We start from the raw sequence: 20,236 nt of genomic DNA on the forward strand, positions 1-20,236 counted from the left end.
GGCTTCAGTGTTTATGCGCTTATTTTGCCCAGAATAAATTAGAATTCATTTAGACACGGTCATTATACCCTACATCATTTGGCCATGTCTGTTGATATCAATTTTAGGTTGTTCTCAAGTAATACCTTTACTTGTTGTTTTTTTTTTCTTTTCTGTGTAAGAAGGTTTGTACAGCTGCAGTTTGAAGCTTTTTGTAGAGAATACAAAGTTGTTTGGAGCTTTATTTTCAAACGCACTGTACATACACACGCACTGTACATATACACACACAGACACGCACTGTACATATACACACACAGACACGCACTGTACATATACACACACAGACACGCACTGTACATATACACACACAGACACGCACTGTACATATACACACACAGACACATACTGTACATACTGTACATATACACACAATTTGAATGTCCTCTGACTTTAGCGTCTTTTACAAGTGATCTTTAGCTGCACACACTAGCTTTTCCAGATCAGTAGCGGCGTGTGAAAGTAATTAAATAGTGTTGAGAGGTATGAAGTCCATTTGCTATTAACATTTGCATTCTGTCTACTGTGAAAAGGATCTTCTGTGGTTTGCCGTGACTGTCTGATCATTACTAACTATTTCTGTAAGCATTACATCATTATGTCGATGTCCATATTTGGTGTTTAGTTATATATAAGTTAGCATTGTTATACAAATTTTTTTTTTTTTTCCCTTTTATTATTTATTTATTATTTATAGCGCGTCATATTTCACAGCACTTTACAGCGTGTAAACAGAAAATAACAAATAGTGCATAACAATATAACATTACAGTAACAAACTGTAAGGAGAGCTCTAGTCAAAGGAGCTTACAGTCTAGACCTTTTAACGTTGCATTATATGTAGAGAGCCACAGCAATGATGGAACAGATACGTCCCATCATTGTACTTGGGCGAGATCAGTACACAATATTCAGTTAAATGCTAGAAGTGGTTTGCCTTGAAATCAGGGCTTCCCCATTAATCCTTTATTTGTTGATCATTCTTTTGATGGGGTATAAATATACAATACAAACCTGTGCATCTTACACATAGCGGACAGGACTGTCTGGTACTCTGTGAACTCTTATAATTTAAGGGCTCAGTAGCAAGTTGAGATGTCTTAGTTTTCACAGAAGTAACATTTTCCTCTGTAAGGTGAAGAAAAGCGTATACGTTTCATATGCTGCCTTCATATTTTCACACCATCATTGCTTGTGAATGTTGTTTTACGTAATTATTTGGATTGTTTGTCTTATGTATATTTAATGTGTAATATTGTGCAACATTCTGACACCTTTTTAAATATGTTTTTGTTGTGTAACTCAATTAGGAAAAACATTCCAGGCATATATTTTATTTTAAATGTATGTATTTTCACACTTTATCCCATGCCTCATTTTCAGTTATGCTCTTATATAATTAAGGTTCCGTTATTATATATAATTATATTAATTCACCGTGTCTTCATGTATTGCCGAGGAACCAAAATCACCTTTGCTGCTTTTTGGTTTTGTATTTTTAATATTTTTTACCAGTGTATTTGGTTTATCCAACAATTGTCTCAATCAAGGACATGTAATCTTCAAGAAATGTTCTTCAGTGGCTCCCTGCCCAGCATTATAAATATTTGTTTTTCTTCTTCCATCGATACAGTTTCTACTGCTGTTTTCCCATTTAGACAGATTGATGGATAGACCCTTAATCCTGTATTTTCTAGCGTTAAAACAAATGTTAGAAGTTGCTGATGCACTAATGTGTTTTGCATGCTCTGTCCCTATTCTTTTCAATTGGTAGCATCATGTAGAACATTGTTCCACTTTTTACCCAGTATCTCAAGCATGGATAAATGAACTCTTGTGATGCTCAGCCAGCACTATAGCATAGATTGCCACTCCATTATCACCAGGCACCCATCTGTGAAGTCTAGTTGGCCATCTTGTGCGCTTACCCCTTCGCCATGCTATTGTAACCTCACCGTTATGCTTCCTAGTTTACGTACCACCTAATATATAATGAAACTAACTGGTTGATTTTACCATGACCTTTTTACCTGTGCTATATTGTCTTCCCCTTGGCAAAATAATTGAAATCCATAGGTAACAATATTAAAAACGGAACATTTCTATAAAAATAGATTTCAATTTTCTTGCCTGGAGAATGGTTTTTAATCTCGGAAGATGTACATGATCTTGCACAGCATGTAAGGAAGGAGAAAGAAATGATGGCATCGAATTGCAGATTCCAACACAATTCCAGCTTCTGCCTTGGAAATTAAATAAAGCAGTTAAAAAAAAAAATAGTAAACTCATCTTATTTTTATTTTTTTTCAGGAAACCATGTAGGAAATCTTTTCCACATGGCTGATGACTTGGGAAGAGCGATGGAAACTTTGGTTATGGTTATGACCGACGACGAGGTGATAGAATGACAACGTTGAACCCACACACCGCATGTGTTTTTATATAATTAACTTCGTACAACAAAAGGGGTTTAGACTGTAAGAGTTTACAAGAAAATATCTATTTTTGTGAAGGGTAGTGGTACAATACTGTAGATTTAACTAGTTTCTTAAGTCTGTTATTGTTTTGGTAACAATGGCAGGTTTTTAATGTCTATGCAATTGTACAAAATTCAAAAAAAACAACAGAACTATATGTAAAGTCTTGATAGCTTAAATAATAATAATAAAACTTGCCATTTCTTTTTATGGAGGAAAATTTTGGGTTGTTTTAAGAAAAATTTATATCGGTAACAAATCAAAAAAAAAAAAAAAAAAAGATTGTAAACTAAAGTGTGCTTTATATAACAAAACTTGTTTATAAAAAAAAAAAAACATTTGGAAAAATAATAGAAAAAAAAAGGCAGCACATTGACTTTAAGACCACTTTGGCTTTGTATCTGTAAAACAACAATATATACATGTTTTGTGTCATTTTTCTTGTGTATCTGAAAACACCACTTATAGCACCAAATAACCTACAGATGACTACAATTAACGCTCTCTCTGCCGACGACTTACTTGGATGTATTGAAAAGTAAAAGGGAACCAGTCTGGATGCAAAGCCCGCGTGTATGTTCTAGGCCTTTCTGCAGCGTCTATTGCCACTCAAGGTGCTGTAGACTATGGGATCAGTGATGTATAGGCTGATGCAGCTTTATTCTTTTACTTCATGTTGTATCAATGTGATGATGTAAAAAACATGTGTTTCACGGGATTTATCCTGCTTTGTTTTTCCATCTATTATTTGTTGCCATTTGCATGTCCCATGTTCATTTTAACTCCCAAACAAATGTTATTATTTGGCATTATGGAAACTAGGTTAATACTGGGCTTAAACACAAATGTGCACTAACACACACGCATTTATACGTTTATACCTCCAAACCATAATAGTATTTTAGCTGCTGATCCAATAATTTAGAGAATTAGACTGCTTTTAGAGTAATCAGAATTTCAACACTAAAAAAAATGACCAGTGCATTTTGTACACTAGGCCATTGAGGCCTCCCAAGCTTATCCTCAATACTGATCATCCACTGCCCGGGAAATCTCGGATTTCACTCGGAGGCTCTGGAAATCAAAGCGGATTACTAGGTCGGTGCGGGAGGAACAGTGCTTGTCCACGTACACTTCCATCCAGGTTCTACCCCACTCCCTTCCCCATCCAAGGTGATGTGGGTTAACCCCACGGATATGCTCATTACGTTTCATATGCACAGCTCACAAAAAGCAGAAAGGAGCCCTGTTCATAACACAACAGGAATACTGTTTTGGTTTTGGAGGTATTCTCTAGCTTTTTTGCAAGGCGACTGTAAGTGTATTAATAGCATTTTTTTATTTTGAATGCCCTGACTAGTGCAATATGAAAGTCTTTTTTTTTTGTGGTGGTGGCTAAAAATGGTCTATGAAATTATTGAAGTTTGAATCCATGTGCACTGTTAAGAATTATTGTAACGCAGATATGTTGCTTACAAGTATTCATTTTATATCGATATGAAACATCTATAATAGAGATGTCATCTTATAATATAAAGACCTAAGCTTCTGAAATGATTCTAAGGTTCTGGGCTCCCCACCAACAGCTTTCGGTACTGAAAGACTCATTTAGGTTGTGGTTTATTTCACAACTTCTGTCCTGGTGTGAATGACCATTTTTCAAAACTTAATGTGTCTTGCAGCAGATGACTGTTACTTAGTATGTTTCAAGTTATAAGTGACATTTTTTGGTTTAGATGTTATAAATGTAGACAGAAGAAAAGCTTCTATTCTCCACAAAAAGTCAATTCAAATACCTTATTTTTATAATTTGACCAAGACTAAAATAAACTACAAATACATAAAATAAAAATATTGTTTTGGGGATTTGTAGTTTTATTTCATTTAAATGTAAGCAATAATAAAATGGGCTAACAAATTTTATCAAGCTTTTATTGTTCCTTAATAGTCTAGCACCCTGAAATATAATTATAATATATCATATTTTTTAAGACATTTTTAGGTTACACTTTTTTAGGTTTATAACCCATGCTGAAAGTACTGAGGCAAGCAGATTTTAAGAATGTTAATAATGGTTTCGCACAGGTAGTGTAACTAAACGGTTCAAGCTAATTACTGAAATTTGGTTATAGAGACATCATGTGTCAGAGATTAGAGCATTGGTGAGCAGTCCAGCACAGAAACACTTAAAAGGGCAAGTTATTAAAAAAAGATCTTTTTCTAGGGTTTTTACCAAGCACCCTTTTTTTTTTTTTTTTTTTTTTTTTTTTTTTTTTTTTTTTTTTTTTTTTTTACTTGTCGTCTTATATGCATACAAGACCATTGGCCATCCACATGGTGAACTACTGATCCTGTAAGGTCAGTTCCCCAGGACTAATGATTTTAAAGAACCTCCGTTCTGGGAGGTTTTTTTGTTGTTTTTTTTTTGTTGCAGTATTCTGTATTAAATAAATGCAGCCATACCTGGAAAATTAGAATATTCAGAAAACCTTCTGTCCTCCTTGCCCTGTCACCGTGGCTTTAGAAACCCCTGACCTGACTATGACCAGTAGTTTATTCTTTTCTAAGTGAAAAATGAAATCTTGCCTACTGGTTTTGTTTCTGTGTCCTGAGATATGTGACATTTTAGGAATAATACTTTTGAGCCCATGTCATTGATCGCAGTGGCACTTATAATTAGATAATGTTGGTAAAAGGAAGGTCGCTTACTGTGAGATACACCTGCAGTACCAGACTTCCAGTTCTGGCAATGGAAGTGACTATTCAACTAATTGCCAGGAGCATCGATTCCCCTTTATACTGACGGTAGTTGATTGCTGCTATTGCAAACCAAAAAATTGTAGCTATTTACTTATTTTGTCATGTCATGTGAAAAGAGATGCTATTGGGGAGTGAATTGCTTTAACAGACTTCCTGGAAATGATGGCTCTCCAGTAAAAAGCAATCAGCAAAATCCATTTTCACCAAATGTGTTCTCGGCTTCATAACATAGTTTAGATCGGCTGCATCTCGTCGTGTCAACACTTTGGAAACAGGGTACAAAAACTACAACTGAGTGTTTTACCTTAAACAGTTCACAGACCCATACTTAGCATAAAATGTCATCCTTCCATCTCAATCAGTGCTAAGCCGCAGGATGACTAGGTGGCATTTTGACAGCAGTGGTCAGGTGCTCATTACTACCTGTCAGAAGGGTCAGTGTGACAGGACAGAATCTAAATGAGTCTTGCTGGAAAGGATGGCTGACTTTATCATACATACCCTATTAGTAAGATAGCTATTGATGGGAAAGGAAACATTTTACCTCTGGCAGTTACTCATTGGGTCCTACTGGGCTCTTGTGTTTTTGTGTAAACATCATCAATCATGGGGTGCCATGTTACACCTACCTCACTTTGGTTTTGTGGTGTCCCTGAGTAGGATAGGTGACATCTTTGCCACGTTATCCATCGTATGAATGGGCATTACACTTCCCCTGTAAACCAGACGCCACTGTAACTACTCTTAAAAGTACAGTCTCATGCCAGTGTGAACCGATGTCGGTCATTGTTAAGTATTGCAGTTGATATTGCTATATTGCACTTTTCTACAAGAAGAGTGGGCCTTACAAAGCATATGTGATGTCAGAGAGCTAAAAGTTCAGCATATAGGAGGTACGTAACCTGATATGCATCGAGAACGTTAAGTGAATATATATAGGGATATGACCAAGAGAGCAATTTAGGTCACTTTATGGCCATTTCTTACTAAGTGTTTAAGCAGTGAATGTACAATTTGAAGCAAGTAAATAATATTCAAGAGTACGACGTGGTATGAAGGCTTCTGATTGCTGCTCACAATGGATGGTCCCAAACTTTTTTGGATTGTTCTTAATCCATACGATTTGGTGTAAGCAAGATTAACAAGGGAACAGACCAGAAATAAATGTGTACATGTTGCACATCCATGCATCTGTATTGAACATATTACTTTTAAAGCTTTTCTCCGTTTTTGACCGACTTTTGTTCACTTGATTCCATGGGACTGCACTTTTGGAGAAAGCTATGCTCACGTAGTGCATGGAGTTTTGGCATTAAACTACTAAATTTCAAATGTACCCGTTACCTGATCAAGGATTTATTAAACATCTTTTTATGAAATGTCCCCGTTGAATGGCTAAAAATAGTAACATGTAATTAATAATTCAGTTTTAATAATAGGCCTAAATAATAATTGCTGGATTGCCAAAGCCAAGAATAGTTCCTATTATGTTATAATATTAACTATTTAACTAAAACACTACACATGCAGATATGTTATGTTACATGCATGGCACATCACATAGGTGTCCTGTGTAGGAAGCTTGCCCATGGATTACCACCAGTGGTCTGGACAGTTAATTGAGGTAGAACATCAGCTAATAATTGGTTCAATATACCAGACCATTGCCTTAATAAACTTGTATGCCATGGACTACTTTCTGTATAATCAGATACTACCATGCTTTATTTAAAGTCTCAAGACCTTAGGTGCTCTGGTTTTAAATTCCAATAGACATGACGTGATAGTGTCACCACCTACCTAGGAGGAGGACTAGATTTTAAAAATGCTCTGAAGGATCACAGCACATTCACTTCCTAAGCCTACTGATCTTATCAACGATGGGATTCTTTCTTTTTCTAATTAGCAGTTACCCGTTGAGATAACCTCAAGCTTTAAATTGGCTATTGGTACATTGGATCTGTAAGTGAAGGTTCACGTATATATCCTTTACCTAGTGTAGTATAATTAACATCATAATGGGTGACCCATTTTAACATTTCAATTTACAGTACATTGTAGCAGAAGGTATATAATGAGTTTTTTGTTTCAGAGCTTATGTGGCTGCCTTGATGTTCCTTCAAATTTAATTTACTCTTTTTGTATTATTATAAGTATATTAAAAGCTTTACTTTTGAAAAGAATCACCTCTCGTTCTCCCAAGGTCTTTTAACCAAGCTCCCATCAAGACTTCATGACAGATGTTTGTGTGCGTGTGTGACTTATTTTTTTTAATCTAAAAGGAATTTGCACGGTTTGTTTCCTCTTATTTTTGTCTTTTTTGTTTATCTTTTACACATTAATTTTGGAGTGAGTTTTTTTTCTTTTCAAATATATATTTCTATATTTAGAAATTAAAGAAAAAAGAGCTTTATTGTTGTTTTGGGTGTTATTTGGAAACGATCTTACTGTTTTTAACCACAGAGTATTACAGTTTAAAACATAAGCAGTATAATTCATTACATTGCCATTTTATGGCATGTCATATCATTATCCTGTATCTGTTTTTATTAATTGGGCCATCCTGATAAATAGTGTTAACGACACTGAAAAATGTTACTAATTATTTTTATATAAATGTTTGTTTTGTTCCTGCATTTTCACAACATATCAAGTTCACCAAAAATATGCCTTACTATTGTATTATATGATGCTTTACTCTGTATATCAATAAAGCACGCAATTATGTTACTTATAAGAAATGTCCGGTTCTGATCTTTTGGTTGTAGTTCAATGCAACTTTGTTTTCCCTTTTAATGTGCATGTACATTTATAAGAAAAATTGATACTACCGAATAACTCTTAAGTTGGTACCTTGCATCTTTTTTTACGCCGCCCCAATAAAAGATCACATAAGCTTGTTGGACCTCCGAGACCTCTGAAGAAAAGACTCTGTGCTTCAAAGCAAGTATTGAAAGCACATAAGCTCCCACTACGTTGAACGTCATCCCTTCACTTGCGTTCCAGGACTCAGCTGAGTTCGGCAAACCACAAATGGTTGCATAGCTCCCCCCCCTCCTCCACTGTGGACAGCAGGCTTAAATTCCCACCAGCCCACCATTTCATGGGCCATACTGACACCCAAACACACACACCAGAACAGACGCTGCCACACCGACACCCAAACACACACCCCAGGTCAGGCTCTGACACACTGACAGACACACACATGCACACCAGGGCCCGGCGCTTATGTCTTTTTTCAGGACAGTGGCAACCCTAATGAGGTTACTTTTTGAAATGTTAAACAATGCCAACATGTCACTATTAACACATAATTCCCAAATGAATAGATTTTTTTTTTGTTCAAGACACCTTCCCAAAACACTGTTTAAAAACATGCTGGAGCGATGGCAATCCAACACCTAGAGTAATCCAGAGACCTCTGAATGTGATAAAAACTTTACATGCATCTTTTATTAAAAGTTAGATTTCCAGTTGCGATTGCAACCAATGAAGCAGCAAAAGTAAATATAAAATTATAAAAACGGCCCAATTTTTTGTAAGCATTAATGATTATTTTACTGGACACAAACGATTTAGAATTCATTATCTTATTACACCATCAAATTTGCTGAAGGTGATACTTTTATCAACTAGCTTAAGTGCATTGGATTGCAAGCTTTTGAGACTACTACTTCAAAAAGTGCTCCTTCTCCCACCTATAGTTATATGAGTATTATAAAGAGGCAAATGTTCATATTGCTCAGATTTTGGCTTGTTCTAAAACCGTCAGCAACTTGGGAATTCCCTTTGGTTGTGCCAGCTGCTTTCGCATCAACAACACCAAGGTGACGTTCTACCTGCTTTAGAATTGGGCATAAAGACGTACCATGTCATTACTGTCCCTTTAACTTAACCAGTATTATCTGACACAGACATAATGCTAAGAAGGTTATTTCACATTTTAGTTTAGTGTCACAAACCAATATCTAAATTAATGATAGAATAGGGGTATTTGTGTGGGGGTTACTTTTATTGAAAAGGAAATGTGTCGGGAATTTTCCATTGTCATGCCAAATGATGAAATAAATGGAGATCTGAATTGGGCTAAACAACTCACTCAAGTTAGAATTGAAATGAAGTGGCTTGTTACAGTTCTGCTGTCGATTAGCATGTAAATGGCCCTGCTGAGTGAAAGACACAGCTGTGATCGCTAATATTTTTGGAATAAAAGTTGTTTGGTTACATGCAGGAAGCAGCAACAACTGTTATTGTCCCTGGCTTGCAACAATTCACCATTCAAATGCTTACATGAAAAGTGGCACTGCTTTTAAGATGGTGTTGCTATTATTCAAATTGGTTTTGAAATGTTTGTTTTTAAAAATATGGGGCTGTTTAATATATTCTATACATGCGCACACACACAATACAACTCTCGGCCAACTTATTAACCTCTACATCAAGAAGTTTGTTTGAGCAGAGCCCTCCATAAGTCAAATTATACACAACTTGTTATGTTGTGTTATCTATTGTACAGCGCACTGTATAAATCCATAAATAATAGCTCTGACTTTGCCACATATAACTAATCTGCCTTTACTCAGATACGCTCTTGACTGGTGCACATGTACTACTACATTTACTGATCTGTTAGTAGACCAAGCTTCCTCCCGGCGATATGTCCTCATTTCCTCCACTATAACAGAACTGACACACTTCAACAGGTAGATACTTCACAATACCACCCGGGCCTGGAGAATTGCTAGGAGAGGCTTCAATTTATCTCCATCACAGTTGAGTTTAACGACAACCCCTTAAAGCAACACCCCTGCCACCACATGCACTTTAAGGCATATGATAGCCGCATTGCTGCCTCCCAGCTAAATGCTGTTCAGAAGATGTGTTCAGCTGCACACATCTCACTGCACGTGACATACTCTGGGAATGCTGTTCAGACCCTGGGCACATGCATGGAGGGTACTTCTATTGATTTTAATGGGAACACTTTCCTGTCACTGATTGGATGCTTCAGTTAGCCAAACAGTGGCAAGAATAGTTGGACTATAGAGGAGGAGGGCAGCTGCTGCAGCAAGACTGCATGTTCTGGGTCAGGTATATGCTTTATTTTTTTTTCTCATTTTGAAAAATGCATCTGAAAGTTTATTTATGCTTTAATATGCAATATTAAGCAGCCATACTCCTATGCTTGGACATAAATCCATGTATACTTTTTATTTATATTATTTAAAAGCCTACCACTAAGTCTGTAAAAGTCAAGCAGGACATGTTTGTAAAACTTCTCCAGCACAACTGTTTACCTCCAACAAGGCAAAAGCAAAAGGGTGCACAGAAGTCAGACTCCTAAATGCAGCCACCCTGGGCTTATAAGCTATATTGTTTTAAGACGTTACAAGGTAATTTTTACAAAATGGACCGGCCATACATCAGAACACCTAATAAACATATATATATGTTCATATTAAAACTGCTTTTCAAACCACTGTGTGGAAAATGAAGAGACAGTGTATAATGAATAACGCTACTGGAGCTAAGTAAAGCACCGCCATCCTTCTCCGGGACAAATGGAGAAAGAATCCAAGGAAAGCAGCAAGGTTCACTTTCCATTACTTGGGAAGATCCTCCCTTCTGTCTTATAACTTTGAACGACTTGAACTTTCTACTGCTTAGGTTGAGTTGATGTTTCTTCAGTTTGATTCTGTGGATCAAGTAACCATGTTTTTATGCTACAATGTTTGCTCAGGTCTACTTGATGCAAATATTTGTATGGCATGCAATCGTTCAGATAAAAAGACAGCTACACAATCTCTGGAGTACCATGTAGGGACAGCAACTAATTACTATCATGGTAGGCCTAAAGATCTGACAGTGTGAATCCAGTCATTGCTATTATAAGGCTTCAAAATACCTATTTTGGGAATGATAAAGGCTTATGAAGTTCCCACTGTGCACCTTCTGCTAGCAACATTCATACGTTGTGGGTGGAAATACTGTGTCAATTGAGAATGTTTAAGCCTAAATGAAAAGAGGCATATATTTAGTTGTCAAATAATCACTTCTGATGATGAATGCATTATGAAGCAAACATTATAAAGGAGAAAAAATATTAGTTTTAAAGTGTTTTTGTGAAAACAATCAGCTGCCAAACGTTGGGTAGGAACATAGAATTTGATGGCAATTAAGAACCAGTCTTCCGATTTAGTCTGCCCATTTTTCCTGATGTATACTCAGACATCTTAGTTTGAACATAGCTATATGCCTATACCATGTATGTTTAAATTCCAGCACTGTATTAGCCTCTACCACTTTTGATGGGAGGCTGTCCGATTTAGCATGATATATTTACAAACTATCTTTACATACTCAAATCGGTTGGATATAGACGCTCAGATGTGCAAAAAGTTGCTTGTCATTTTCTAGAGGTTGCTTACCCACTTGGGAAGATTGTCGTAAACAGACCTGCTTCCATAGCTAAGCCCTTAATTTCAAATCAATGCATATTTTTTATAATGTATTTAATTGGGAATAAAATCAAATGAAGACTTTGGTTTAATGCCGAATAGATCTAAGTGGCGTGGTTAATATACAAACATGAAAATGATATCCTTTCTTAATGAGATTGGAATCAAAACAAGCTAGGTGCATATACTACAAAGAGTTCACAACATGCCTAGTAGGAGGCTGCTAATCACTTGGTTAGGAAGGGGAAAAAATCAATTTTCCAACTTTGAAAGAAGATGCGTCTTATTTTATATTCTAATCATGCAAATTGCCTTCTTTGATCTCGTTGTGCTGTGTTGCAATTTTCTCTCTACCTCTTTGCCACAAATTACCTGTCAGCGTGGTGTCTAAACAGTATTTAAATTTATTAGGTCCTACACACACCTACTAAAAGGACGACATCTTTCTTATATACTGGGACTTATTCATGTCGTTCAAAACTGCGAAAGCCTGTGAGCTTTATGGTGCAAGCATGTCATTTTTATTCATAGCCTCATCTCACAGTGCTGCAAAATCGGTTGGCACTATATCAATTATAGGGAATAATACTAATAAGTTAACAACATTATTCTCGAAAACCTCTTGTTTCACCCAATTTAGGTTACACAAATAATAAGGCATTTCTATAGGATACCCTACATATACCCTTTAATAGACACCATGCAAACCAGAAGCAGGGATTTTGCTAGAAACATTTAAAAAAATTTTTTTATAATAATTGAGCAAAAAAAGACACTACATGTATATAAAAATATATGTTTATGAATAAGGTATTGTTTCTATCTTTTTGTGAGTAAATTTGTTAAATAAGTCACAGACTGTGCCTTCACGACACAAAGACTTACTGTATTTGCTCAGCTCAATTATAAGAAGAGCCTGATTATAAGATGACCCCCCCCAAAATGTGAATATTAATTTAGGGGAGGGGAGAAAGCCTGAATATAGGACTACCCTATAGGAAAAAAAGTTTTACTAGTAAATATTAATTCACATGTAAACTATTTTTTCATATTTACGGTGCTCTGTCATAGTCCATCGCTGCAGGGGTATCTAGATCTTAATCTTATAGTCAAATATAAGACGAGGGGTATTTTTCAGAGCAAAAAAACATTGTCTTATATTCGAAGAAATACGTTATATACATTTTTTTAAAATCCTGTATTCTATATGGAGGTCGTAGGTTTAAGGACAGAGCCATCAGTGTAACTAAGAGTCACAGGGGGTATAGGTGTGAACTTGGTTCACGAGAGTGCCTTCAATGCCACAGACAAATCTTCCCCTCATGACCTAAAGCGGCAGGAAAAATATTTTCTAATGGGGAGCAAATAAATGGTTTGTTTTGCCAAATCACTTTATGCAGCACGGGAATGTCTGGCTGCATAAGTTTACATCCTGTTTTTTTATGGACTATGTGGGATGATTTCTTAAGACGTTGAATGTTGCTGCTAGGTATCTTGTTAGCATGGTGTCCTGATGGAAGGCCATGTTCCAGCATGTGGCCCTGGGAGATCTGTATGATAAAACGGCCTAGTCCAGGAGTAGGCAAAGCATCAAGGGAAATGTAGTTCACAACATCTGGAGAGCCGAAGATTGGCTACCCCTGGCCTACTCGGTATGAAAGCCAAAGCAAGCTGTGGAAATCAATAGTAGAGGAAAGTGTAGTCAAAGGGTGGCCTGGGTCAGTAACAAGAACTCCTAATCAAGCTTAAACAACAGGTAACATCCAGAACTAAACTGGATTCTAACACTAAAGGCAAGGTAGGCTTCTAAAAGGCATTGCAGAAGGTTGGATGGGATCAGGTGCGAACACATGTAAGCAAGTAAACTGCTGACGTGTAGGATAAGGTAAAAATAAATATTTAAATAAGCTATAGATAAAGCAGGCTAGAGTGCAGGCAAAGCACTGATTTGTTCATCTCTGTCTCTGGTATAAGAACAAATGTTCTTATATATTGTTATGGAGGTTTTTTTTGTATATTGTAGATGGAAGTTGCTGCTTCCCAGGTCACTGGGCCGGTCCATAGATTATTGGTATGAGGAGGTCTAGATGGCGTTATACATAGAATGTTCTGTCCAGCTTATAACACCAAAATAGACTGCTTGTGCTTTTCTTTCTACAGCTAACACTGTACATTTTACAGCTCTTTGGCATAGCAATAAATCCAGTGGTCCGTACGACAGAACATTTATGTCCAGGTTTTAGCACTGCATTCATGTTTTATACATAATACATTTGAGTTCATGTTCTCTCATTAAGGAACGGAGATGCTAGGACAAGAGGTCATCATCTAAATTCTGTGGTTGCTTAGATGTAATGTAAGCTAGTACTACATTACTGAGAGAGTGATAGGTATGCGGACTAGCCTTACACCAGATGATAGAGCTGAAGTGTGAATGGAATAGCTTACTAAAGACACCCTGTACATATTAAAAGGCCAATGAGTGATTACAGAAGATAGCGCTTTACTCACTTTGTTTAATGGATCAGTTTTCTGCAATGTACATTGTGTTTTTTTCCCTTGCGCTGTGTTGTTCAAGATATAAAGGAAAAATACAGACGGAATATAGATATACCAAAGACTCAGAAACCTACAGTATATATCTTTCAAATCCATGTGATATGTAATAGAAACAAATGCGTCAAATGAAACATCTCTAGAACTTTACAGTTCATAAGCAGGAAGATTTGTGGGCCTATCTCTGGGACTGATTTATGTTTAGATGAAATACGCAATAAACAAGTATTGAGATAAATATGTCATGCTTGACATTAACATCTCTCCCCTCCACCCTCTAATGAAGGCCAATAGATTAGTGCCTGTAACATAGCATCAGCAATGCGTGAGCATACAATGTTCACACTTTGTGTGTCACATCGCGCAACAAATCTGAGGACATTAAAATACAGTATGTCTCAATTGTCTTCAAGGAATAAATTACAGCTTGGAACTCACTGGATTTTCTCAGGCAGTTCTGGGTATGATAACTGGTTGTCAGGCCTCCAGGGCAGCTTTTTAATCATTTGGTGGCGGTGCAATGTGTAGTTATCTTGAAATAGTATAGTTTCCAATCACCTTTACACGTAAGCACTTAGACTAACACTAACACTTAGCTTCAGCAGATAAGAGTGGCGACTTTTGAAAGCTTCTTATTTACCAGTCCATGACTTGGGATCAACTGGAGATAGGACCAGATTTTGTACTCCCATTCCATTTGAAGGCCAGCGACACTCAAGCTGCTGTTGGCAATATAACAACAGCCAGTGCAAGGTGGGATGCAAGCTGTCATTTTTAGCACACATCTTCGGGGGAGGGGGGAGTCTCACCCTGTCTCTCTCTGCTTCAAGGCGGAGATGTGCCCTTAGCTAAACAGGTATAGGGACAGCAAAGCAACAGACATTCTCCTGTGGAGTTTTTGGATCACTTTTCAGCACCAGGAAGTTCCGCTAAGCCTGTGGAATTTACAGTTGGCCACCCAGGGGTGGTCATGGGTAAACTGGGTAAAGAGGGGGCGCTGGGGTGGATGGCATGACCTATTCAACTCCTCTCCACGGACAGATCTGCGGGTTTTACCCCTGGGTTGGTGCTGAAGGAGCCAGGAAAATTCCTGACTCATTCAACACTTATCGTACCCCTATAGAGGTATTACGCAGAGCTTCATGTGTCTTTTGCGAGGTAGGGGTGGTGGGTCTGGTTTTAAGAGTAACATACAAGGACATTTCTAGCTGTGTAACATAATAACAAAAGGGTTTTCTAACGATCAATAAGTCTTTTAAACTTAAACTTGGATTAGCAAACACAACATGCCATTGGAAAATAAAAGTGATGGTTGCTGATACAGGGTGGCCTCTTTACGCCTTTGAAGGCATTCCATTAAAAATCATCCATTTCCAGCTACAATAGTAATTTACAACATTAACAACATCTACACTGTATTTCTGACCCCACACTTTTAATGGTAGTATAATGGTGTATACTTTTTCTAATTTGTAAGATCATTTCCAATTGAAGTGGGCTTGGACTGTTAAATTATCAGGAATGTAACTGTATTATATCTTCTCTACAATGTGGAACAAACAAAAACCTACACTGCAATTCTTTGACTCTCCCCCACTCTAGTATTAGTTTTACAGACATTGTGGTATATTATACATTATAAAACAATAGATAATATAACTTAGTTGTTCCTTAGTCCCTTCGTTTTTTCTTGGAGCTATCAATTATGATTATTTTCCCCCTTTCCATAATTCTTGAATGAAGTACACTGATCCACGAGGTTTTATTTTCAATTAACATGCGGGACGTTGAAGGTTTTCTGCATGACTAACACTTTCTGAAGTAGCCAATATGAGGTTGTCTAAAGCCTTGTCAGTAAGCTTTAGTTTTGATAACTCTTATGCCAGTGGGAAGTATTATCATGGCTAAGCCTAAGTGATACTGACAGGCAATGACACTTCTTTCACAGCAGGTGCTGAGCACCTAGTACTTGTTTGCAAGGGCCAACTGCCAGGTAGCTGCAGATCCATGAACATTCCCATACACGGCTTTATATGTGTATCTCCGTAGCGCTGTCTAGAAAATGTCCTAGCCTCCGGCTAATACAGCTCATTTTCCAATTTTATTGCCAAGAACAAAAAAAATATGCATTCAAAATCTGGATAGAAACGGTATATTCCCTGCACAAGCTTCATGAATATTTCTTAACAGTTACATGTTCTGGAAAGTTTGATTTGAGACACTTTGAAATCTTTTTTTTTATATATTTTATATTTTATTTGGAGATGCACAGCTGGTGGTGTGATTGGCATTGTGGCGCTCAAGGGAAATGACCAAGAGTATCTGTTTCTATGGTAACCAGGCCCAGAGGAAAACAGCATTGCGTTAGGGTGGGAAAGACATTAGATAACCAACTTTGTTCCAACCATTCCTTCAGATCGCACAGTGATTCTTGTCAGACTTGCTAATTAGAATTTGTCACTGTTCCAGAAATATTCCTCTTGGAAAAATGTGCCGGCTCAAATTCCGCAATTAGATTCGATTATTTCTTTTTCTGTCTACCAACGCAAACGGCTAATCTTTTAAAAGGCGGAAATCGTCAGAGCCCTTATTTTTCATTTGTTTATGCAAGAAGATAATGTTTGTCGGTTCTAATTCATTTTAGGCGTGTGTCTTAATCAGACGTTTGTCGTGTCATATTTTATCATCAAATATTAATGCTGATCTCTGTAACAGCACGTTTAACACATCAACGAGGTCTCAAGTTCCACGTTTTAACAGCATTCAACAACATTGTGTGAATGTAAATGTTTGTTAACAACATTGTATACAGAGAAAACATGATATGTACAGGGAATATTATATATCCAGACCATCTGTGTGCTTTTTCATAACCTTCAATCCATGCCCTCAGACCATTGCCACATGGTAACAAGTATTTCAAAGTTTCCTTTGATATAAACACCTGCTGTTTTAAATAGTCTTACAAATATATTCTCCACAATGAAAATAAAGCAGGAACGAATTTTGTGACCATAAGGCTTAATTAAAAATGTAGTTTCTTTCTTATAGCAACCGTGTTCAAAACAACCTTAGTTTTGGGGGAACACTCTATAGACAACCAGGAACACAAAGCTTTTTCTTCTCAATAAGGGTTTACAGCAAAGCTAGTCGAGTTCGAAAGATGGATACTAAAGAATGGGTTATATTGAAGGACCCCCACGATACTTTCCGTGATAAACTCCACTAATATCCTATGAATGCTATTCAGGAGAATATACTGGCTCAAAATGATTTAAAACCAGTGTCTCAGACCAAGTTTTTTTTGTCTTTGTCAATTGTAAATCACTCTGTTAGTAAAAGAAAACCCTCAAATAAATTATGAATTGATCACAGAGGTAGTTGCAATGTTACTTATCAGATTAACTACCCTAGGGTGTTACTGTCACTTCATCTACAAAAAAAAAAAAGAATAATTAAAATAAAGATAAGGGAGCATTAGGAAGACAAGATATCACTTCTACAACCACTATCAATTTGTTTAGTGCCATGAAGATAATTCTAATGTATAACTTGGCTGTAATGGATTCTTAAATCCATTTGCAAAGTTTTGATCTTCACGGTCACAAGTTAGCATTAACTAATTTATATACTAACAGACAAACGGGTTCTAAATTACTATACATTCTCATTATAGGTGGCTCTTTAAAGTAAAACTGTATCAGCAGGGGAAGAAACAGTGATGATATTCTATTCTCTAATGCGCCAGTCACTTACAGGCAAGTACACATCATCATGTATATATGTGGCAGCTGTTGGCTGCTACAGAGACCAAGCTTCCCTTTCTTACTGCAATATACCCAGACAGGCAGTCGGAACAGAAGGACATCTCTAGTAGCCGCAAAATCAGCAAATGCCTTCTTTCAGTGCAGGTTCGGTACAGAGGTAGGAACCATTTTTTTTAAGAAACAAAGAGTACAGGACCAACAGGCCAATTGAAAGGCTCAGTATCTGGACTGCTTTGGCATCTGGACTGTGTGTGCCACCCCCTGTCTGCCAAACACACTGCATGCCAAACCCAGAAAGTGAGAGACATCCACTAGTATAACTAAATAGTAGGATCAAATATCTCCCCCATAGTTACCCATTCCTTCACCCTATGCATTATTTGTCGATATGTCTAAAGTCTGGTGCTCCTGGGATGGCTGGATGTGTTGCCACACATCTCCTCTCCTGGTCCAAAAAGTTCTGCACTTTGGTCGGGACTCTGGTGGTGGTTAATGAACCCAAAGGCACCCATATCTGTGTGGAACAATGCAAAAGAAGAAGTCATTTTCTAGGCATTTTTTTAGCCATACATGGAACTGTAAGTTAAGAATTTGCCAAAAACACGCACATGTGGTTGATGTAAATTCATCTAAAATGTTCATTAGGTGCTGATTGCAAAGACCACTGAATTTCAGATAGGAACCAAAATGCGTGTAACTAATTGTTCATAATAAGATTTGATATCCTCAAGAATTTTCATACTTTTAAGTAATTTTAGACATGCATTCACTCTTACATTTCTGCATTCTGAAATCAGGTAGCCTGCCGTTCCAAGGCACAGTTTATATGATTTTAGGAAGCACATATTAGCATAAAAGTGCTGGATAAATCATCCAAATAACCAAATAATTAAATGAAGGTATTGCCTTAAAACTAAAGATCACTGACATCAATATTTCCTGTAATAATTGTCAAATGTTAATGTCAAGTTGAGTCAAGAGCTAATTCATTGCTTTGATTAAGCGAGAGTGTAATTAGTTTACATTGCTCTGTTATCTATTACATTTTCCTGTTTCAATGGAATTAATTGTTGTGACGCAGCAGCAATGAAGCCACACTTTTTCTGTGCTACACTATATGGACACAAGTATTGGGACACCTGACCATTACATGAACAGGGACTTTGATGACATCTCATTCTAAGTATATAGACATTAATATGAAGTTTGACGTGAAGGCCTGGCTTGCAATCTCTGTTACGCTCCATCCCAAACGTGTTCAATGGGATTGAGGTCAGGGCTCTGTGCAGGCCAGTCCACTTCTTCCACACCAAACTCATCCAACCATGTCTTTATGGAACTGGCTTTGTGGACCACTAAATGGACACAAGTATTGGGACACACCTCTTAATTCATTAGTTTGGGCTAGGCCCCTTTCCACCAGTGAAGGAAAATCTTAATGGTTCAGCGCACCAACATTTTGGACAATGCTATGCTTTCAATTTTGTGTGAACAGTTTGGGAAGACCCTTTTCTATTCCAGAATGACTGTGCCCCAGTGCACAAAGCAGGATCCATGAAGACATGGCTAGGTGAGTTTGGTGTGGAAGAACTTGACTGGCCCACACAGACCCCCTGACCTCAACCCCATCAAATTTGCCTTTGGGATGATCTGGAACAGAGATTGCGAGCCAGGCCTTCTTGTCCAGCATCAGTGCCTGACCTTGAAAATGCTGTACTGAATGAATGGGCAAAAATTTTCACAGAAACATTCCAAAATCTTGTAAACCCCCCCCAAAAAATAGAATAGTGAGATATAAAATTACAGTTACAAAGTATTCTTGTTTGTCAAGATAGAGAGCAGAGTTATAAGAATAAAGCATACTTTTTAGTGTAGGAAGTCCTCAGAGAAAAAGGTATTTAAAAATTCGTAGGTCTATTTGATGATAGTGAGTGAAGGTGAGGGACAGCAGTTTATTGGTAGCAAGATCAGTGGAATTATCAATGTGTGTATTGAAGTAATTCAGGATTAGTGTAGAGATGATAGAAGAGAGAACTTTAAAAAGTCATTCATCAAGTTAGGGATATGGGGATAGATTGGGTTTCAAGCTCCCTGAACAGAAAAAATGAGAGTGGAATTTGGAGGAAGAACTGCATTTAAGTTTGGTTAGTAATAGAACATTTTTTAAGAAAGGAGA

The 20,236-nt window shown here is 37.1% G+C and overlaps 1 protein-coding gene across 4 annotated transcripts in view; it reads left to right on the forward strand.

Annotated features, from left to right (window-relative positions):
• The window catches only part of DMD (dystrophin), an 870,543-nt gene extending 867,483 nt beyond the window's left edge, over positions 1 to 3,060 (forward strand). For all 4 annotated transcript variants that reach the window (XM_053455059.1, XM_053455060.1, XM_053455062.1 and 1 more), the window contains one exon: positions 2,350 to 3,060. In XM_053455059.1, coding sequence (XP_053311034.1) covers positions 2,350 to 2,361 — 12 coding nt within the window. In that variant the 3' untranslated portion in view covers positions 2,362 to 3,060. The remainder of the gene's footprint in view (positions 1 to 2,349) is intronic.
• Positions 3,061 to 20,236: the final 17,176 nt, after the last annotated feature.

This window comes from Spea bombifrons, chromosome 2, assembly GCF_027358695.1.
Source record: "Spea bombifrons isolate aSpeBom1 chromosome 2, aSpeBom1.2.pri, whole genome shotgun sequence".
Taxonomy (NCBI): Eukaryota; Metazoa; Chordata; class Amphibia; order Anura; family Pelobatidae; genus Spea; species Spea bombifrons.